This window comes from Condylura cristata, unplaced genomic scaffold (assembly GCF_000260355.1).
Source record: "Condylura cristata isolate star-nosed mole 26May11 unplaced genomic scaffold, ConCri1.0 scaffold00001, whole genome shotgun sequence".
Lineage (NCBI taxonomy): Eukaryota > Metazoa > Chordata > Mammalia > Eulipotyphla > Talpidae > Condylura > Condylura cristata.
Genome location: NW_004567102.1, coordinates 8,779,614 through 8,800,029, shown reverse-complemented (window position 1 = coordinate 8,800,029; position 20,416 = coordinate 8,779,614). Strand labels below are relative to the sequence as shown.

At 49.6% G+C, this 20,416-nt stretch overlaps 2 protein-coding genes across 2 annotated transcripts in view; one reads left to right on the top strand and one right to left on the bottom strand.

The window, feature by feature from the left end:
• Nucleotides 1–6,530: 6,530 nt before the first annotated feature.
• CCND3 (cyclin D3) lies at nt 6,531–13,272 on the top strand. Its single transcript, XM_004673471.2, has 5 exons — nt 6,531–6,919; nt 7,775–7,990; nt 10,779–10,938; nt 11,467–11,603; nt 12,129–13,272. Exons 1-5 carry the CDS (start codon nt 6,722–6,724, stop codon nt 12,294–12,296), a joined length of 879 nt encoding a protein of 292 aa, XP_004673528.1. The 5' UTR covers nt 6,531–6,721; the 3' UTR covers nt 12,297–13,272.
• Nucleotides 13,273–14,436: 1,164 nt separating this feature from the next.
• The window catches only part of BYSL (bystin-like), a 9,867-nt gene continuing 3,887 nt past the window's right edge, over nt 14,437–20,416 (bottom strand). Inside the window, exons 2-7 of the mRNA XM_004673470.2 lie at nt 20,162–20,318; nt 16,955–17,093; nt 16,547–16,680; nt 15,888–16,048; nt 15,615–15,717; nt 14,437–15,122 (exon numbers count right to left, since the gene is read on the bottom strand). Of these exons, the coding sequence (XP_004673527.1) occupies nt 14,777–15,122; nt 15,615–15,717; nt 15,888–16,048; nt 16,547–16,680; nt 16,955–17,093; nt 20,162–20,318 (1,040 nt within the window). The 3' untranslated portion in view covers nt 14,437–14,776. The remainder of the gene's footprint in view (nt 15,123–15,614; nt 15,718–15,887; nt 16,049–16,546; nt 16,681–16,954; nt 17,094–20,161; nt 20,319–20,416) is intronic.

Genomic DNA, 20,416 nt, shown 5'->3' with positions numbered 1-20,416 from the left:
TCAGACCCATCGGAGCATGAAATCCAAGCACTGACTGGAACACTGTCTTCACTCTTGGTGAAGCAAAGAATTTGCCAAATCTTCTCCACGACAGTTGTATTCCCTGGTATTTACTACATTGCAGATGCCTCCACATCCATGGTATTGCGTCTTTTATCATAAATAGACTATATACAAGAAGAGGCTTGTGCTTCTAGTACCATAGTCACACCTAATTTTTTTAAGGGCTCGCCATGTGCCAGGCACTGTTTTGCGATTGACACAGATAAGCCCATTTCATCCTCAACAGCCACCCCATAGCTTGGCTTCTGTTATCACCATTTTCAGAAAAGGAAACTAAGTCACAGAGGGGTGGTGTCACCTGCCAAAATCACACAGCCAGTGACAGGGTGAGGTGGGGCGGCAGAGGGGTATGATTGGGGCCCGCAGCATCCACCACCCCTTCCCTGACTTTGGCGAGCCGGATCATCTGTTTGTTAGAGCTGCCATCCCAGGAGGAAGGCTTCCACACTCAAATTTTTGCTTGTCTCTGAAGGATTCCGGGTCTCATCTATAGCAGAAAGAGTATTCCTTGAGAGAGGCAGAAGGAGGAGGGGCCGGTGTAGAAGGGGGGCGGGGTGGGGAGCAGACAGGGCAAGGGGAGGGGGTGAGAGGAAGGAGGAAGAGGGAAAACACCTTCCTTGAATGCTCACCAAGCACCAGGCAGAGATCTTTTCTGCCTGCCTAGTCCTTAAAACCCCCTGTGTGCACTTAGACTTTTACCCGCATTGGACAAGAGGAAACAGATTGAAAGTTTCCAGTAATTCCTTTGAACTTAAGCAGTCTGACTCCAGAGCCTTGTCCACCTCTGTTTTGGGAACCAGCCCCAACCTCCTCCTCCGCAGCCCCCCAAACAGCCCTGACTCTCTCTGTCACTGCAGTGGGCCTAAAAGTGAGCCATAAGATGTAGACAGTTGGGTGCCGGGCCTCACCCTTACCTTGTTCACCCCCTCAATTCTCAGATGCGGATATCTTGATGATGAAGAGGAACAGAGAGGGAAGGAGAGGAAGAAAGCTTGGTGTTCTTCCTCCTTGGGGCTTTTCATCTGACTGGTGACATTCCATTCCCAGCCTTCTAATTGGCCTTATTATTGAGTAACTTTTCTAATTGAATGCACTTGGGCAGAAACTCCTTCCCATGTTGACTATGGCCATTGTTTTGTCTTTTGTGTTCTTTTATGAAAAAACAAGGGGAAGCCCTTGTTCCTTTGAGGTGAAAGTAATTGGTTAAGTTCCCAGGCAAATCAGCCAACCTGTGGGAACACCTGTGCTCTGGACCTGCTTTAAGCTCACCTGTTACCGGAGAGGACATCCAGCTTGTAGGGACCCTTCTGAGTCCTGGAGGCCCAGGTGACTTGGCTGTGGGCATGGCAGCCCCAGCCAGGGGCCAGGCAGGGATCGACCTCAAAAAACCTTGCTACCCCAGAGCTCCCTTCCTCAATGAATAAACCAGCATCTGGTAAATCAACACACATTCATAGAACAGAACAAGAAGAGTAGAAAGAGGTGCTTGAGAACTTGGTTTAAATCTCGCCTCTATGTTTTACTAGCTTTGTGACTTTGGGCAAATTATTTAGGCCCTCTGAGTCCTGGTTTCCCTTTCTGTAAAAAGGGGGAGGGGGAATAATAGGACCCTCCCAAGAGGTGAAAATGAAATGGCTTAACACTTAGAGGTATGTACAGTGCTTGAAACATGAGCACAACTGCACACAGGTTGGCATTATTGCTGGTGGTCACAGCTTAGTACTTGGTTCTGCAGAGCAGACACAGGAATCTAGGACTCAATTCCTGTCCTTAAGCAGAGGTAGTAAGGCATTAAAAGTAGGGCAAGTTGGGACCTCCCTGGTGGCGCAGCAGGTTAAAATGCAGCACTGCACGTTAGCTGTAGCTGCTTCAGTGCGAGTCCCATCCCCGGCCGGAGGTGACCCACATGCTACAGCAGACCTCTGCTGTCTCCTCTCGCCCGCTGTTGCCCTCAACCGTGTACTTCGTCAGTCTGCCTGTTCTGCTCCCCATTCTGTCTCTGGTGAATCCTCTCACCGCTCCTGTACTTCTGGCCTGCACCCCAGTTCTGTATGCATAAATAAATTTAAAAATCTCAAAAAAAAAAAAGTAGAGTCAGTTTGGAAGGAGCTAAAGAGAACTTCCATCAGTTATTTAATTCCATTGCACCTCAGTTTGCCCACCTGACATCTGAAGACAATTCCTAGAGTGAGAGATGGTAGGTTATAAACACCCTGCCGAGTGGCTGGGTCGTAGTTGGCCATCATTACACATGTCTGTCTTCCCCTGTCTGGGAATATACATCCTGGCGAGGGAGAGAGCAGTTCAGAAGCAGCTGGTCAAGGGTGGGGTATGTGCAGCGGAATCTAATTGGAGTTTGGAGACTGGAGGTTTCCTTCCCGTAGCTGGGCTGTTCTGGGAAGGCTTCCTTGGAGGTCCAACCTCAGTTGGGCTTGGAAGGATGAATAGATAAACTGAGCAGAAAGGATAAATGGGCTGACCAGTGACAGGAAGGGCAGTTAGGATTTGGGGTTGCAGTAAGAAGTCCCGCCATGTTTTTAGGGGTCTGCAGAGAAGATGCTGCTATTCTCTCCTCTTTCCCATATCCTTGTCTAATTGGAACTTTCCCTGCTATCTAAATTACACCCCACACGTCTTGTTGTAGTGGAAGATCACTTGTCTCTAAAAGCGAAGAGCAATAGTTATTTCAGACTAAATGAATTTTTCCTTTTTTAAAAAAGATTTATTTTTTTATTTATTTATGAATACAAGCAAGAACTGGGGTGTAGGCCAGAGGTGCAGGGCGTGTGTGTGTGTGTTTGTGTGTGTGTGTGTGTGAGAGAGAGAGAGAGAGAAAGACAGAGAGACAGAGAGAGAGAGAAAAAGAGAAAGAGAGAGGATTCACCAGAAACAGAGTATTTTTCTTTCAAACCTAGAATTAAAAAAAAAAAAATTAACTTTAAGTGTGGGGGAGTTCATCTTTGCTCTTTTATACATGAACATGTTCCACTTACCTTTTACCAACCCCCTCCTGTGCCACTCCCTAATCTACCTCTCTCCCCCACCGCACCTTTTCTCCCCTCTAATCCCTCTGGTAACCCTTATATTCTTTCACTAAGTTTAAGATTTATTCCTACTATATTTTGACTATATGGTTTTTCATTATTTATTCCCTAGATGAATGAGACCATCAGATTATCTGTCTTTCACTTTTGACTTATTTCATTTAACATAGCTGCCTTGAGTTCCTTTCGTTTTGTTTCAAAAGCCACTCTTTCATCTTTTTTTTCCCACAGCTGCATAATATTCCTTTGAGTATATATTCCAAAATTTCCTTATGCCGTCATCGGTTGAAGGGCACTTAGGTTGGTTCCTTGACTTGCATAAATGGATATTTTCACATTAGAATTCTCATATTATTTGAATAAATACCCACTCAAGGTATTGCCAGATCATATGGGATTTCCATTTTTATTTTCTTAATAAGTCTCTCATTACTTTGAACACTATAAGGTGACAGATGTTAATGAGACTTATTTTCATAATCATGTTGCAGTATTTATCTGCACCAAATTATTATGTTGTATACCTTAAACTAATAGTCTTATATCTGAAAATCAAAGATAAACAGTTTTCTAACCTGAACCATCATTCTCAATAATTCTGAAAGAAAAGAAACCCTCTTTTTCAAGATAGATCTTACTTCTGTTTAATATACTTATTTCAAAAGTACAAGTTTTATTCCTTCTGTGCTATAAACCCCTTCATATCACAATATATTTGCTTTCCCATAACACAATATACCTAATTTTTATAATTTTAAATATATTTTCTTTTTAATGAAAGAGTACAAATGTAGTGATTAGTTAGCTAAAGAAATATTCTTAGTGGGCCTTCCTGGTAGCACAGAGGTTAAAGACAGTGCTATCAAGCTATCACCAGCCACTGCAGCACAACTTCAGTCCCTTGGCTGGCCAGGGAGCTGACCCACATGGCTCAGCAGACCTCTCTCGTCTTGACTGCTGCTCCCCTCAGCAGTGTATTTCTGTAGTGTAGATCTGTCAGTTCTGTTTCCCACTCTGTCTCTGGTGAATGCTCTCACCCTCTACACCTCTGACTTACACCCCAGCTCTTGTATTCATAAATAAAATCTTACAAAAAGAAATATTCTCAGTGTCTATATTCATTACTGCACCAACCCTTGGTGTTTTGAAAACAGGAGTAAAGGACTTATAATATCAGACAGGGCATATGGCACACATTCACATTGACTCAAGAGTTCTTTAATTGAAAATATGTATTATTACCAACAAGCCACTGGTCAGCAGAGGTTTTTCTTTTAAAAATAGATCTCTAAATTATGTTCAGTAGATTGGTGCAGCCTTTCAGCAGAGAAATTTGGTAATAAGAACTGTATCAAAAGCCTTGAGTGTTTCATAACTTTAGATTTTGAAATCCCATTTCTAGAAGTTAATTCTTTTCTAGGAATAATCATGGGTATGCATACATATATTACCGTACAATATTTTAGAGTATTATTTCTAATAGGGAAGAAGTAGAAACAAATTTTTAACAATAGAGTTTGGCAAAATACACTGTGATATATTCATCCAATGGCAAAACATGTGGTTATTAAACATGGAGAATATTTAAGGACAGGGAAAAGTGATAACAGTATATATTTCATTGTTATTACCATTTTTTCAAAGAATTATTTTCACTTATGCATTCAAGAACTGTGGTATAGTGGGGAGCAGAACAGGCAGGCCTATGAAATAAATACACTGCCAGGGAGAGCAACAGGCAAAGCAATATAGGAGAGGTCTGCTTTGCCATATGGGTGAGCTCCCTGTCTGTGTATGGAACTTACGTTGCAGTAGTTGGCAATAGCTTGATAGTGCTGGGACTTAAACCCTTGCACCTCCATGGAGGCCCCAGAATATATTTTAGTGAATAAAACCAGTTTACAAAACAGTTTGTGATTATCTCATTAAAAAAAATGTGTTTGGGGCCTCCCTGGTTGCTCAAGGGTGTAAGTCTCGGCACTATAAAGCAATTGGCAGTCACTGCAGCACAAGTTCAATCCCCAACCATGGAATTAACCCACCTGGTGTGGCAGACCTCTCCTGTCTGGCCCTGTGTTCCCCTCAGCAGTGTATTTCAGTCAGTCCGCCTGTTCTGCTCCCCACTTGTCTCTGGTGAATCCTTTCAACCTGCCCTACTCCTCTGGCCTACACTCCAGCTCTAGTATGCATAAATAAATAAATCTTTAAAAGTGTGTTTATACATAGATCAATTTTAGAAAATAAACATTAATATTTAAAAGGGTTATCTCTAGATTGTGAAATTATAAGTATGTATTTTCGTTTTCTGGTGGGTTATCTGTATTTTCTAAATTTTCTACAATGGGAATGGATATATCCATGATACGAAAACTACAATAAAATTTACATAAAGAGAGTAATTGCTCAAGTAATTACTTGAGTCTTGTATACAAGACTCTAGTAATTCAGTTTGAGGGGCTTTCCCAGGGAAGGTGGGATCCCCAAGGCCTCTTTCCATGTGGAGCATTACTGAATGCCTGTGGTTATGTGAAATCCAGTTTGGGGAAGACTACAAAGTAGTCAAAGTTTGGGAAGTGGAAAAAATGGCTACTGGGAGATTTTATAAAGCCTGACCAAGAAACTTCTTCAGAGAGTATCTTGCTTCTTCGCCCACATTTTTCTCAAAAAGAAACTAAGGCTACTTAAGGGCTTGTCCAAGGCCACACAGCCAATTTAATGACAAGGTGAGGCCTTGAGTCCATGGCCTTTGTGCCCGGTTTTATTCTGTAAATAATGCTATTTAGACCAGCCCTTCCCATACTTTCATGCACAGAGATGTTAAAACTGCAGGTGTGATCCAGGAGATCAGGCGTGGAGAGCCTGCATTTCAACCGGATCTTGGGTGATGCCGATGTTAGCTGACCTGAGGAATCCGCTTAAATAACAGTGTAGAGCTTCGTGGACTCTGGAGCCTCTCAACATTCGCGTCATAGCTCTGCCAGCTGTCTGTTCTATACTGAGCTCCTCTTTCCGCATCCGCAACATAAGTAATCCTAACTCAGGATTTTCGTGAGCGTTTAATAAGTCATCGGAGGGTAAATGCCTAGAATAACGGAACAGCAGTTTTATTACTTGTATTCCCTAGAGTAAGCAGCGGTGAAGCAGGGCTCGACGAATGAATGAATAACCTTTGCAGAAAAGTTCTTTCCGGGCGTCTAGAGCCTGCGGAACGAGACGCGAGGGCTCTTTGGTGGGGAGGAGGCCCACCTCCAAGAAGGTTCTTTCCACCCGGGGGTCCGACGGGCCCAAAGCGCCCGGAAGCCGGGCCGCTGCGCCCCGCGGACCAATGTGGCCGCCGGGGAGTGGGGGAGGGGGTGGCGCCCGCCAGCCCTTTCCGTCTGCGCCGCTGATCGCCCCGCCCCTTAGACGTAACGACGTTGGAGCATTCCACGGTTGCTACATCGTCGCGAGGGGCGGGGCTGCTGTCAGGGCAGCGGTGAGCGCGCCGGCGCGGGCGGGCTGGGGCTCCGAGCGCTGCGCAGTGCCAGCGCCAGCACCAGATCGCGCGCTCCGGCCCTCTGCCTGCCTTGTGGCTCGCGCGTCCGCACTCTTGCCTGCCTGTGTGTTGCCCGAGTATGGAGCTGCTGTGTTGCGAGGGCACCCGGCACGCGCCCCGGGCCGGGCCAGACCCGCGGCTGCTGGGCGACCAGCGTGTCCTGCAGAGCTTGCTCCGCCTGGAGGAGCGCTATGTGCCCAGCGCCTCCTACTTCCAGTGTGTGCAGAGGGAGATCAAGCCGCACATGCGGAAGATGCTGGCGTACTGGATGCTGGAGGTACCGCCTGGACAGGGTCTCCCCTCCCCCGCCGCGCTGCGTCCTCAGCTCCGGACGTTCCGGGGCCGCCCCGTGGGGACATCCTGGTCCCAGAAACAATCAGCAGGATGCTTCGGTGGCCCAGACCCTGGGCCGGGCCTTTCACTCGCACCCTTGGCCAACAGCTTCCGTGGTGTCCGTTTCCCTTCCCCAGTCCTGACTGTGATTGCCAGTCGTTTGGCACCCCAGTTAATCCTCTCGGGTAGGGGAAGCAGGCCGGCGGCCACCTCGCCCCTCCTGCTTCGCTCAGCCTCTCCTGCTTCCCTCCCCCGCTCGGTCTTCTCGGGAGCGCACGCCTGGAAAACCCTGGGCTCTACCGCCTCCGCCCGAGAGCCGGTTCCTGTGTGTCGCGGGGTTCTGGCGGGGAAGGCAGTGGGGGTGGCGCGCGCGCTGTTCCGGCCATCAGGGAAATGAAAAGTGCGGGAGGCGGTGGCGGGAGTCTCCTCCCTTCCCTTTGGGTGTGTGCGATGGGTGATGGTAACGGGGGTAAGGTAATCAGCTTTCTGGCTACCTTGTTTGACTCTCCCGTGGCCCCCTCTGCTATGGGGGAGGGGAGTCTCAGTTTGGAATCCTTAAGGAAGGGAGGCTCTGCTGTCCCTCCCTCCCTCCCCCCGGGGGGGGGGAGGAGGCAACGCGGAGGAAGTGGGGGGCGTCACCTTGGGGAAGGCGCATCCTCTGTTTTAGTCCTTGTCTAAGTACACTTAGCCCTCTTCCACTTTTACTCCCGAACTCATCTCCCTTCAGACACTTACCCCCTTCAGTGCTGTAGCGTTTCCCACTCCCCTGCTCCAGAAGTGACTGTGCACCTTCCCCCAGGTGTGTGAGGAGCAGCGCTGTGAAGAGGAAGTCTTCCCCCTGGCCATGAACTACCTGGATCGCTACCTGTCCTGCGTCCCTACCCGCAAGGCCCAATTGCAGCTCCTGGGGTCGGTCTGCATGCTGCTGGCCTCCAAACTGCGAGAGACTAAGCCCCTGACTATCGAAAAACTGTGTATCTACACCGACTATGCTGTCACCCCCCACCAGATGCGGGTTTGTGCCTAATCCCTTTCCCTTCCTGCCCCCCACCCCACCACATACTGCCTCCTCACCGGGAAAAGGAAAGCTAAGACCGCAGAAGGTTTCTGTTCTCCGGAGAGGGAGCATGGCTTGCAGCGGCTTTTTGTGTGTGTGTGTAAGAAAGATGGGGCATGCATGTCCTGTGATGGTCTGGGTAGAGCTGCCAGCTTTAACTAAATCCCCTTCTCCTGACCTCCAGGGGGTGCCACTCCTTCCTGGTCTTTCCCCCAGATAGCAACAAGTCAAACTGCATGTCTACACTCACTAGTACTTTGCCTCTGGGTTTACACAGCCACCATGAGTTATTTATTGGCAGCAGCAGGACATGCCTGCACACCCCCACTGGAGTGGGGGAGTGGAATGTGCTTCATGTGGGGGAGGGGGCTCCCTTGGTTGAGTATCCCAGTGTGGACTTTGTGATAGAAAAGCCTCTGAGAGTGGTTTAAAGCCAGGCCCTGATTGCTCTAGAAGGGCCCAGGAGTTCCATCCCACCTTTTTTCCTTCCCTTTCTATCTCAGGAGAGACAGCCCTTCCTAATCCCTTATTCTCCCTGTCCTGCCTCTAAGGAACTCGAGCAGCTGCTTGGGGCCCCGGTGGAATCATCTCCTTTTCCCTCCTAGTTAAGGGCTGGAGTTGAGGTGCAGCCTGGTAGCCGAGCTGCAGCTGCTTCCGATGTGATAATAATGCCCCCTCCCAGCCTGCCCACTCTGACCAAGGTCTTTCATAACTCTGTGGGGAGCTGCTGTCACTCCTGTGGTTGGGAAGTGGCTCCTTGGGCCTCTCTTGCTGGGAATTTAGGCTGGGCTCTTCCCAAGGCCAGGCAGAAGTGTGGCCACTTCTCTTTCCTCGCTGAACCCGGTGAGGTGCCGCTGGGATGTGGAAAGGGTTACGCAGGGTATGCAGATTATCTCCTGAGGGGCTTGGAGAGGGTGGGTGAGCTGGCACCTTCCTCCACCTTGCATTACAGCCAAGTCTTCTCCTGACCCTGAGAGGAGTCTCTGGGCCCCATCTCCTGGGGAGGAGGGCAGCATGCAGGCTGCTGTGATTGGCTGGCAGGGAAGCCAGGGTACTGGGGCCCCCGACTGCTGCTTGTGGAGGAACAGGATTCCTCTTCCTGCCAAGTAGCTCTCAGAGATGGGAGCAGGAGGCCCCACAGTTCTTTGTGATGAGTCTGGTCGTTTTTTTGGCCAGTCTGAAGGTAGAGCTCATTTCTAGGGTTGAGGAGCAAGATGTTTTGGAGGGGTTTGGGCTGGAAGGTGGAAGGGACTTCCTTTTATGAATAGGTGGGATGGTGGATGTGCCTTTGTGTGAGGGGAACTTTTCAGAAACGGCAGCTCCCCCACTCCCTCTGCCTGTGCTGGGGGTGGAGCGTCTAGATGACTTCCTAGAAGGTCAGAGTTGGAAGGGACCTCAGAGGACTCCATTTAGTCCAAATCCTTGGCAGCAGAGAGGGCTGAGGCCCAGAGGACGCCAGGGTCCGACCTCAGCATTGCACTGGAAAGGATGAGGAGAGTCTGGGCCTTTCCACTCACCCAGGTGGCCTTAAAGGCGGGGCTATAACAGACACCGCCAGCCCCTGCAGCTATGGTTCCAGGGGCTGGCAGTGTCTAGCTTGTGCCAGGCTAGAACTCAGGTTCTTAGGGACTGTGCAGATGCAGGGTAGGGTAACTGCTTGCCTTCACCCAAGACCCCACGTCTCCCTACAGGGAGGCCCTCCCCTCCAAGCTGCCTTCTAGATGTTTCCTTGAAACCTCTGTGCTGTTTACTTGAGTTAGTGCTGTCACTGGGACAGGCTTTTGGGGCTAACTTCTGGCTGTAGGCAAGGCTATTCTTTTGTGGGGTTCTGTGAGGCTTGGGGCTGGGAGGATGACACCTAAGCTCAAGCCAGAAGAGAGGTGCTGTGGCTGGGGGCCAACAAAAGTTTGGGTGGGGTTGCTATTTCTGCTTCACTAAGGGATCAAACCACTAGTTCCTTCCCGAGATAAAACAATGAAGAAATCCTCATATGTGCAACTCAGAAATAGGGTCAGGGCTGGGAACCCCAGGGAAGTAGATTGGGGTGGGGTTCCCAACCTCCCTCCAGCACCTCGCAGGGTATATAGGCTCGAACTGGTAGAGAGAAGACTTGTTCCATCAGGAATCATCTGAACCTATCCGTCAGACCTGGCTCCCACTTTTCCTGAGAAAGACACTATGGGTTCTTAAAGGGAAAGGGGTGTGGTGTGGGGTGCTATACCTCAATACCCACCCGCAAAGTCCCACCAAAGGGATGTGGGTTGGGTTGGGCAACGTCCCCTTTGAGGAACCTTGGGGGAAGCTCAGGAGCTGTCACAGCAGGCCTGGCTTGCTCACTCCCCGTTCTTGAAGTTGCAGGCTTGGCTGGGATACAGAGTTAGGGAAGAGGCTTGTGATGACCTCTCCATACACAGATCCTTGGGATTTTGCTTCACTGCAGTGTCAAGTTCATGGTGATGCTGCTGCTGCGATCTTTTCTATGAGCCCTGGCTCAAGAAATGCTCAGGCCCCAGGGTGAAGAGTCAGGACAAGCCCTGATTTCTTAGCCCCAAAAAGATAACCAATTAGGATTTGGAGACAATCCATACACTGCCCTGGTCTCTCCACACTGCCAGTTCTTAAGCCAGAAGCAGAACTAGGGTCTTGACCTTCGAGATTGATAGACTTCCCTCCCTGTGAAACTTCTGCTTTGTTCTCTCCCCTTTCCTTCTTCATCCGCTGACCCCACCCTCTCCCCCACCCTCAGGACTGGGAGGTGCTGGTCCTGGGGAAACTCAAGTGGGACCTTGCCGCTGTGATTGCCCATGACTTCCTGGCCCTGATTCTTCACCGACTGTCTTTGCCCCGAGACCGACAGGCCTTGGTCAAAAAGCATGCCCAGACCTTTTTGGCCTTGTGTGCTACAGGTAAGAACCCTATGCACATTTTTGTTAAATCAAGAAAATGAGAATAACTGAGAGGTAACTAGGAGATTATGATTTATATTCCCCACAGACTCTGAGTGATATCCCCTCAGTTGCTGTACAGAAAACCAGCAGAACATTATTAAGAGTTCTTTGAGGCCTCAGAGACCCCCTGGGTGCTGGAGTGGACACTAAGAGCTTAGAAGGAAATGATTTGCCCAAGGTCATACAGCAAGTTGGCAGGATGCAGATCCTTGAACCTGTTTTGTTTCCACGCCAGTGAGGGACTGTAGTGTCTGGCCAGGGTAACTATGGACCACCTTAGACCTGACCTGTGGAAGTCTGCTGTTCACCCTGATCCTCTGTAGGGAAGAGGCCCCTGGCCCTATGTCACACCACCACTTATTGCTGGGTTTCCCAGTATGTCCCCTGCTTGTTCACACTGCCTGGCACCTTCTGAGGACTAGGAAGGCCATGCTGGTGGCTATCCTTAAATGCCCCCTGGTCTCACTGTTCCTCTCCCTTTCCAAGATTACACCTTTGCCATGTACCCGCCCTCCATGATCGCCACAGGCAGTATCGGGGCTGCCGTGCAAGGCCTCGGTGCCTGCGCCACATCCGGGGATGAGCTCACAGAGCTGCTTGCTGGGATCACCGGCACGGAAGTGGTGAGTGTTGGGATGCTGCGCAGCAGTATGTCTGTCATTCATGAGGCACTGTGATTCCCTGAACCTCCAGTAGAGGGAAGTGTCTATCCCCCAACCTTGTCCCCACTCTGGTTTCATGAGCAACCCCCAGACCCCACCCCCCCTTTCCGCCCCTGGTTTCTGCTGCCTTTTTCCTCTTGCCTTGTTATGGAAAAAAAGCGTTGGGTGGGTTGAAGGGCACTGTCCCTGGGTGCCCTTTCTTGCCAAGTGGTATGCCAGAGTGGGGGTGGGGAGGTTCAGTGTCAGATGCAGGGCTGCTCTCACACTCTCTCGCCACATCCTCTTGCCAGTTTTCTAAGAATTGAAGGCTGATTCCTGGGGCTGGGCTGTGGCCTAACCTCCCCAGACTTCCCTGTGTGCCGGGAGACGTCCTTCTCTGACACCTGTTGCCGATGATAGACAGAGGGGGAGGAAACAGCCTTTCATTCCAAAAGGGGCTCCCTCTGTTCCTCGGTAGCCCCCCCTCACCGTTCCCTGTATTCCCAGGACTGCCTGCGGGCCTGTCAGGAGCAGATTGAAGCTGCCCTCAGGGAGAGCCTCAGGGATGCTGCCCAAACCTCCGGAAGCCCAGCACCTAAAGCCCCCAGGGGCTCCAGCAGCCAGGGGCCCAGCCAGACCAGCACTCCCACAGATGTCACAGCTATCCACCTGTAGCACCGGGAGAGGCCCCCTCGAGTGGCCGCTGACAGCAGAGGAGGGGACACTGCCATCCCACTTCCTGCCTACAGGATGAACCACGCCACATCTGAAATCTGAGGGGGCTCCTTCCTACTTGCCTCTCACAAAGCCCAAGGGGTGGGTCCCACCTGTCCCTGCAGTGTGCACTAAAGGGCCTGGCTGGCATATCTGGGTGGCCCGTCAGGCTCCTCTTCCCTTGTATCTGCCAGCTCCGTTTCTTTCCATTGTAGCTGGCTGTGGGCCAGGCTGGTCTGAGACAAAATTCAACTAGGCAGAATATATGCACCAGCATTCCTTTTTGAGGCCCCTTGGATTCCGAGGCTCTCATGTTCTCAACTGTCAAAACGCCCCAGTGCCTTCTAAAGGTGTCGCACCTTCTAGAGTTACTGCATTTGGATAGGGGTCTTCCTGAAGGAATTTCAGATGTTCTGATAGACACGTGTGAGGGGAAACAGTCTAGACAGCTCCTCTTAACATACTTAGCAGGCCCTGCATTATCCTGCTCACAGCTATTCCTAGAAGGGGCCAGAACTAACCAATTCCTCCTTGCTTTGCTTTTGGCTCAGCTTCTGTGTGATTGAGGGAGGTAGTGCTGAAGGAAGAGGTTGTTTTAATTTATTGATTGTTATGAGTACAACTGTAAGAGGGTGTGGTGGGCCCCCTCTAACCCTGGTGGTAACCCTGGTGGTTGCTGCGTCTCTCCCCTCTGCTGCTGGCTAGAGTATCTTTGTGGCCAAGGAGCTGCTATAGCCTGGGGTGGGGTGATACCCTCCTCTCCCTCTTGCTCTCTGCCCCATCCTTTGGGGAAGAGAGGAAACAGGGCTGCTTTGGAGGTACCAGAGCTCCCTGTCAGGAGAGGGAGGCAAGCCCTATGGACACAGGTCTTTCCTAAGGCTACAAGGTCCAGGCTTGTAGCCCAGGACCTCTCTGCTACCTTAATAAAGATTCTGGAATGAAGTTGGCTTTGGCTTCTTGGATTGGTTAGCTTTGGGGGTAAAAGCCTATTTCTAGATTGCATAAGGTTGGGGAGGATGAACACCAATGGTCACCAAAGCCTTTCCAGTAAAGGGTTAGGAGCAGTATTTTAGGCTTTGTGGGCCTATGGTCTCTGCCCCAGAAACAGTTCTGCTTTATGTGATGTATTTGTTCCTAAAGAAATCACTGCATTTTGCAAAGTTGCACAATGCAAACCACAGGGCTAATGGGAAAAGGCAAGTTTGGGACCCAACACTCAAAACTTGGTGACTCTTTTTTTTTTTTTTAAAAGGGAATAAAGAGGATAGCAGTTTTCACACATTAAATTGTTAAAACACTCTTTAAGTACTATAAATGTCTTCTTATCTTGAAAAACACCTAAAGTTTGATTGTGGAAGGGAAGGCTGAAAGGATGTGGGAAATTATCATACCAGATACGGGTGTGGCTCCCGACCCTGGAGATGAACACAGTATGGGTGTGAGGGCTGTGCTGTGCCTTCTGTTAACTGCCTTAGGTTAGCCGGGTGTAGTATTCAGCTTCCACCCAGTGTTTCTCAAGGACAAAACTGCACATAAAGAAACAAACTTGTCCCCAAATGCAGTAAAAGGGTTGGGACAAAGGCACATGGAGCAAGTGTGTGACAGGGCTAGAACAGGCAGTAGCATGCCAATGGGTGGGTGCGGCTATGTTCACTTCGCTTATGGACACTGAAATTTGAATTTCATGTAATCTTTACCAGTCACCTCATATTTACAAATGCTAAAAAAGTCGTTCTTCACCCATGGGTTACGAGCAAAAGGACAACTGTTTTGCCAATCCTTGTAACACTGTCATTAGCCAAGACAGGGAAACCTGAAAGGGAGCTTATCTGCTGGTGACTGGACTCTTCTCTCTGGTCTTTCTAACTCCACTTTACTCTTAAGGCTTTTCTGTAGCTCTCCCATCGGCAGCTGAGAGGAGACTTATCTGGCTGCTGGCATTCTCGCAAAGCAAGCTGTCAGGGAAAGTGGAGAGTGTGCCCCCTATGGGCCAACAGGGTGGGTATACCCTGCTTAAGAGAGGGTCCTCAACACTGGTAAGAATCCAATTCTAGACAGAACAGGGACGAGTAATTCCCAACCCTATAGATCACATTGAAACGGAAATTCAAGAACACTTGCCAGTGTTTTTATCTATACCGCGGTAACTTGACACAGCAGCCCGAGACAAAGTACTTCCACCCCTGCTGGGGAGGAAGAGACGCTGTCAGGTCTCAGCACTGAGTGGGAACTCAGGCCTAGAATGAAAGCTGGAGCCAGGCAGACCCTCAGTCCTCTCTGCCAGGGACTGGGAAGTTTGCCCTGGCCTCTCACTGCGCTGACCTCGATCTTCAGCCCTCCAGCTGATCTGGATCTCAAGGCTCACTGTCCTCTGCAGTCACCAACAGGGGTCCTGATATCCCCCCCCACGGCCCTCAGGCCAGGATGAGGGACTGTTTTCCTCACTCCATGGCAACGGGAACATCTTCCACATCCCGGGGGACTGCGCTCTGTAGCTCACGCCGGATCTCGGGGGACACCTGTGGATGGGGCTGCAGGCGAAGCAGTTCCAGCAGGGCCTCCTTCTGCTCTGTGGCCAGGTCGGCCTTGTAACGCTGGGCCAGAGTCAGAAGGCACTGGTGCCACAGCACGGGAAGTTCACGCTTCTCTGTCCGGAAGCCCAGGAAATGGAAGACCAGAGCGTCCAGCACGCGGTAGGGCAGCGCGTATTTCTTATCCAGCAGCAGGCGCAGGAAGATGCTGTTGGCCCCGCTGTATTCCATCTCGGCAATTTTCAGCATGGCTGCGCTGGAGGGGGCGGGAGGTCACGTGGTGGTGGGGAAAATGTCAGAGCGAACACTACTTCTCTGCCTCTTCCACTGGGTGCTACACTTCAGGGGCTTTCTCAAGCCGCCTTCGCCCTCACTGATCTTATCAATACTCCCTGGAAGCCAGTTGCCACCTCCACACCACTCGCTGCTTCAGTGCTGAAATCCTGCATCCAGCTAGATTATGTGCAAAAGTCTCATAAGCTCCATCATACCTACTATCTTCCTATGTTCCCATGTCATTTAACTGTTACCTGAGCACCTTGCGTGTGGCTGGCACTGGAACCCTCTCCCCGTGGAACTAAGGTTCTTCTGGAGTGAGGACACACAGACTGGCTTAAACAAGCCACAAAACCTCGGGTTGTTCTAGCTCCTTCCGCACTCTGTCCTCCCAGCCCTCCACAACCCAATGCAGGAGATTTATAATCTGGGTATGCACCAACCGATCATCCTTCACCCCCACCAACTCTACCTGGAATGCAAAACCGGGATGGAACATTTGGTGATGATGCTTCCCACGATGATGGCTTCCCGGAGAGTACAGGTGCCTGACTCACACAGTGGGATCAGAATCCCTGGACAGGATGAGAGTTGCAGGATTTGAGCCCATGGTGAGGGAAAGGAGACACAGCAGGAAGCAATCACAACCCCCTCCATCCCTCCCCCTAGTCCCCACTTCAGAGCGCCACCTAAGTCAGACCTGCGGCTCAATCCGCCTTTTCTTAACTGCCTCCCGGGTTCCCACCTTTGAACCAGGCTCCCGGCTTGAACAGGGCCTTCTTGAGTGCCATGTAGAGGTGGAAGTTGAGTCGTTTGTATTCAGCTATGTCATCTCGTACCCGGGGGAGCAGGACGAGGTTGTAGAAGCGCTGGGCCATGCGCTCCTTCAGGTTAGAGGCGAAAATCCTATTTTGGGGATTGAGAGAAAGGGTGAAAAAAAGAAAATCACTTGATACTCTGGGGCTGGTTCTTTAAACACTGCTGCAGAGGTGCAAGCAAGTATTCTAAGGGATGTGAGAGGTGCACAACCCTCAAATCAGACCACACAGGGAGCAGAAAGAGCCACAAGAGATGCCCCAACAGGGTGAACACTCGTCCTCCAGAGCCGCCCAGCTCTTCACTTCCTCTGTGCACCAGGGCTCCTCTTTACCTAGCTGTCATGGGGGCTAGAGCATGCCTGGGGAGCCATAATTTCCTGAGGGTGATCCCAGGAGTTATAAGCCTCTCCCCTAGAAACTCATCACAGGTCTCAAAACATAACACAGGATAAGCTGAGAAAGTGATAGAAGCATAAAAGAGAAATCCAGGGCAAAGCAAAGACACTGACTGTCCATCTTGTGGCTGGGGCCTGACCCTCATCGAAGACCCAAAGCCACCCTCACCCCTCACCCCCAGTTTCTCTACCTCGTGGCTTGGTACATGGCGGCTGCAGTCCAGGTCTCCGGCTCCGTGACATAGAGGATTTGCTCCCAGTTGGAAAGTGCAGGGATGACCTTAAAGGCTTTAGGAAGCTTCCCGCTGCGGTATTTAGATAATACCTGCAGAGGAAGGGGCAAGAGCATCATCTTGTGCTTTGACATCTACTCAGTCCTCACACCAGTCCTCTGAGGAGTTTCCTCTTCATTTTTCAGATGGGAAAGCCAAGACCAGAGTTAAGTAACTAACCCCAGATCACCGTATCACTAAGTGGCAGAGCAAGAATAGGAACCTAAACATCCTCATGTTTGCTCTGCTGACAGGCCTTATTTGTGTGAGTCGTGGACAACCCAAGTCTCTTTCTTGTGCCATCATGGCCTTCCTCCTGGCTCTTACCTCCCGGACCCCTCTGTAAACCTCCAGGACCCGGGGGTCCAGCTGTGGCATAGGGAAGCCCGACACCTCTGACATGACTGTCTCGACCTCTGTCTGCTTCTCGGTCAGCTTCTCCATGATGATGTCAGCCAGGGTACGCCTGAAATTAGGAGAGGTGCAGAGGGAAAGGATGGGAGTGCTGTGGTCACAGGTGAGGAAGTTCTAGACTCTCCCTCCACATTGTCTCATGTGAACTTCATAACCTGTAATCTTGCTGGGATGTGCAGTCCCAGTATCCTTCTAGGCCCACCCACCCAGCACCAGAATTGGTGAGGGTACAGAGAAATGGGAGATTCCATTCGAATCTGGATTCTGGGCCCTCCCTGGTGGCGCAAGAGGTTGAAGCTATTGCAGCCACTGTAGCATGAGTTCAATCCCCAGCCAGGTGCAAGAGACCTCTCCTGTTTTGCCTGCTGTTCCTTCAACAGTGTATTTCAGTAGATCTGCCTATTCTGCTCCCCACTCTGTCTCTGGTGAATCCTCTCACCCCCACCCCCCGGCCTGTACCTGAGTTCTTGTATGCATAAATAAATAAATCTTAAAAAAAAAAAATCTGGACTCTGAGACCAGTCTGTGTGGGTTCAAATCTTGGCTCTTCTATTCCCTGCATGACCTTGGGTATGCTACTTGCTACAAATGAGTTTCCTTATCTGTAAGAGAGGGACAATAACAACCTAACTCCTAACGTAAGGTGAAATAAGTCAATGCATGTATATTACTTGTAATTAGTACAAAGCAAATGTGCAACATGTCCATACATGCTTCATACATGTCCATCAGATGCTGAGGGTACTCAAATTACAAGATCATAGATTAATTACCTCAATTATATACCAAGATTTCAAGTATCTGGGCTCTTCAGAGAGAAACTATAGCACAAACTTCCCCCCATTTTAAATTGCTGAAATCAAAACTTATGAAAATATTTCTACAACTATTACTTATATTCAGTATAATCTTTGGCCATGCCAAAGATTGTTATTATGTAGGCTTTGACAATAATGTCTGCAGAGGTGTGAAATATACCATAAGCCCTCATACCGTAAGTTAATGTTGTCAATAGGTTCTTGGAAATGACTTCACATGAACTAATATATAATGAAACCAGGTTCTCAACTTGTTTTTTTCTCACAACAGGATGAATGAAATGTTGTTGAATCAAACACATTACTCAAAGACTGTATTCAAGCCTTCCTGTTTTCTGAGGGCCTTTTCTGTCGGGGCATAGATTATGTGACTTTCCAGGTATCTCCTCAGAGGCAGCTGCACAATGCCTTCCTGAGTGCCAGTGTTCCCCTTATACAGACATGGGAGTGCACTCAGAGAGGCTAATAACCCAAGGCCTCACATTTTGTGGGGGCAAAGAGTCAATCCCTGTCTTACAGATTCTAAAATCCAGGTGCTTTAGGGTAGACTAGAATGTGACCCCAAACAAAATGGCCTCCAACTGCTACATTCATGTGGGCCTAGGCCTGTCTGTTAAAGATGCCAGCTGTAATTTTCTAACTGTACCTGTTTCCAGCCACTTTTCTATTTACTGCAAGTTGGAAAAATGATTCTGCCAAGTTTGTCAGAATTATCTGTTAAAAAGGGATGAAGAGATGGGAAACCTAGAGGACTGCAACTGAGATGGAAAAATGCACAAAATATGTAAAAATAAACTATTATAAAATTAAAAAAAAGGAATGATGAGGTGCTAAGTGAGTACTTGAGAGGCTCTCTGGGATAAGCACACACCTTGTGACACTTATTTCAGCTGCTCTGCATCAATCTGGGAAAGAGGGCTCATGTCTTCCTTTTGCATGCAGAAATAAGCTACTAACTTATTAGTTAGGTTTCCTGCCTCTTGACAGTATTATTAGCGATGAGAGAGCATTAACCCAAACAGCCTGAATTGTCATGGTGGTGACACTACAATTAGTAAGTGCTTTGAGGGGCCTTAGCCTAGATTCCCTGCCTCTAGGCTAAGGAGTTTGGCCACAGAGCTTAAGTGCTCACTGATGTTGGAGCTAACATTTACTATAGATTGGAATAAATCAGTGGTTCTTTTATTTTTTTAAAAGACTTATTCATGCATAAAGAACTGGAGCACAGGTCAGCAGTGCAGGGGTGGTGAGAAGATTCACCAGAGACAGAGTGGGGAGCAGAACAGGCCGACTAACGAAGTACACTGCTGAGGGGAGCAGCGGGCGGGTCAGGAGAGGTCTGCAGTGCCATGTGGGGCTAGGGATCGAACTTGCACTGAAGTGGCAGTGGCTAGCTTGCCCGTAGTGCCACCAGGAAGGGCTGTAATCAATTGGTGGTTCTAACTGGGGGATCAATTTTGCTCTTTTCCTGACATATGGCAATGTCTGGAGACATTTCTGGTTATCTGTCACATTTAAGGGTAGGTCTCTATTGGCATCCAGTGGGTAGAGGTCAGGGATACTGCTGAACAGCCTATAATCTACAGGATGGCCTCCACAAAGAACTACGCTGTCCAAACGCCAAGAGTCAAGTTTGAAACACCCTGGATTAAACACTTTTAGATAGGAAAGCAACTTGGACAAGAAAATTGAACTTTCCCCTGAGAAGACTGAGTCTAACAAGACCAAAAGCAATGGGATGGCTCTCCAGAGACAAAAGACCTGTTTCTGTTTCCCCCAGTCATCTGGGGACTTATAGAACACACAGACAGAAGGGGAGGAGATACTCTTGAGTTTGGGTCATTTTCAAGATGGTCCTCAAAGCCCATTGTCATGATGGGGAAACTACAATTTTTTTTTTTTTAAAGATTTCTTTATTTATGCAACAGAACTGGGGTACAGGCCAGAGGTGCAGGGGCAGTGAGAGGATTCACCAAAGACAGAATGGGGAGCAGAGCAGGTGGATAAACTGAAATACACTGCTGGGGGGAGCAGCACTCAGGTCGGGAGAGGTCTGCCACACCATGTGGTCAGCTCTCTGGCCAGGGATTGAACTCCTGCTGAAGCGACCGTAGCTAGCTTTGCAGTGCTGCCCTTTAACTTGTTGTGCCACTAGGGAGGGCCCAGTGACACTACAATTCGTAATGCTCGGCTCCTCCCCCACAGTAGGCACATCAGCATTGGTTTGAATAGGGCATAGGCTTTCCCGCTGGAAGCTGCTATCAGGACCTACAGTCTCAAACCCACACCATCCCAGCCATACCTGGCAGGAGGGTTCTTGTTCATGAACATCTCGATGGCACGCTCATCCTCAGGGTCCACGACCACCTCTGCATGCTGGACTGCCCCTGTCATGGTAGCGGCCTTCTCCAGGGTGGGCCATTCCTCGTCATCTGATCCATCCCGGGGGATTCCTGGACCTAGCAGAAGGGAGATGAAGTAGATGGGCAAAGCTAACAGTCGGTAGGGTATTTAGAGTCAATTTAACTCAAATCTGCATAGATGCTTGTATAGCTAC

Coding starts and splice junctions, on each gene's coding strand:
- CCND3 (XM_004673471.2), top strand. CDS start 6,722: ATGGAGCTGCTGTGTTGCGAGGGCACCCGGCACGCGCCCCGGGCCGGG. Junction 10,939..11,466: donor TTTGGCCTTGTGTGCTACAG/GTAAGAACCCTA, acceptor TCCCTTTCCAAG/ATTACACCTTTGCCATGTAC. Junction 11,604..12,128: donor GGATCACCGGCACGGAAGTG/GTGAGTGTTGGG, acceptor CTGTATTCCCAG/GACTGCCTGCGGGCCTGTCA.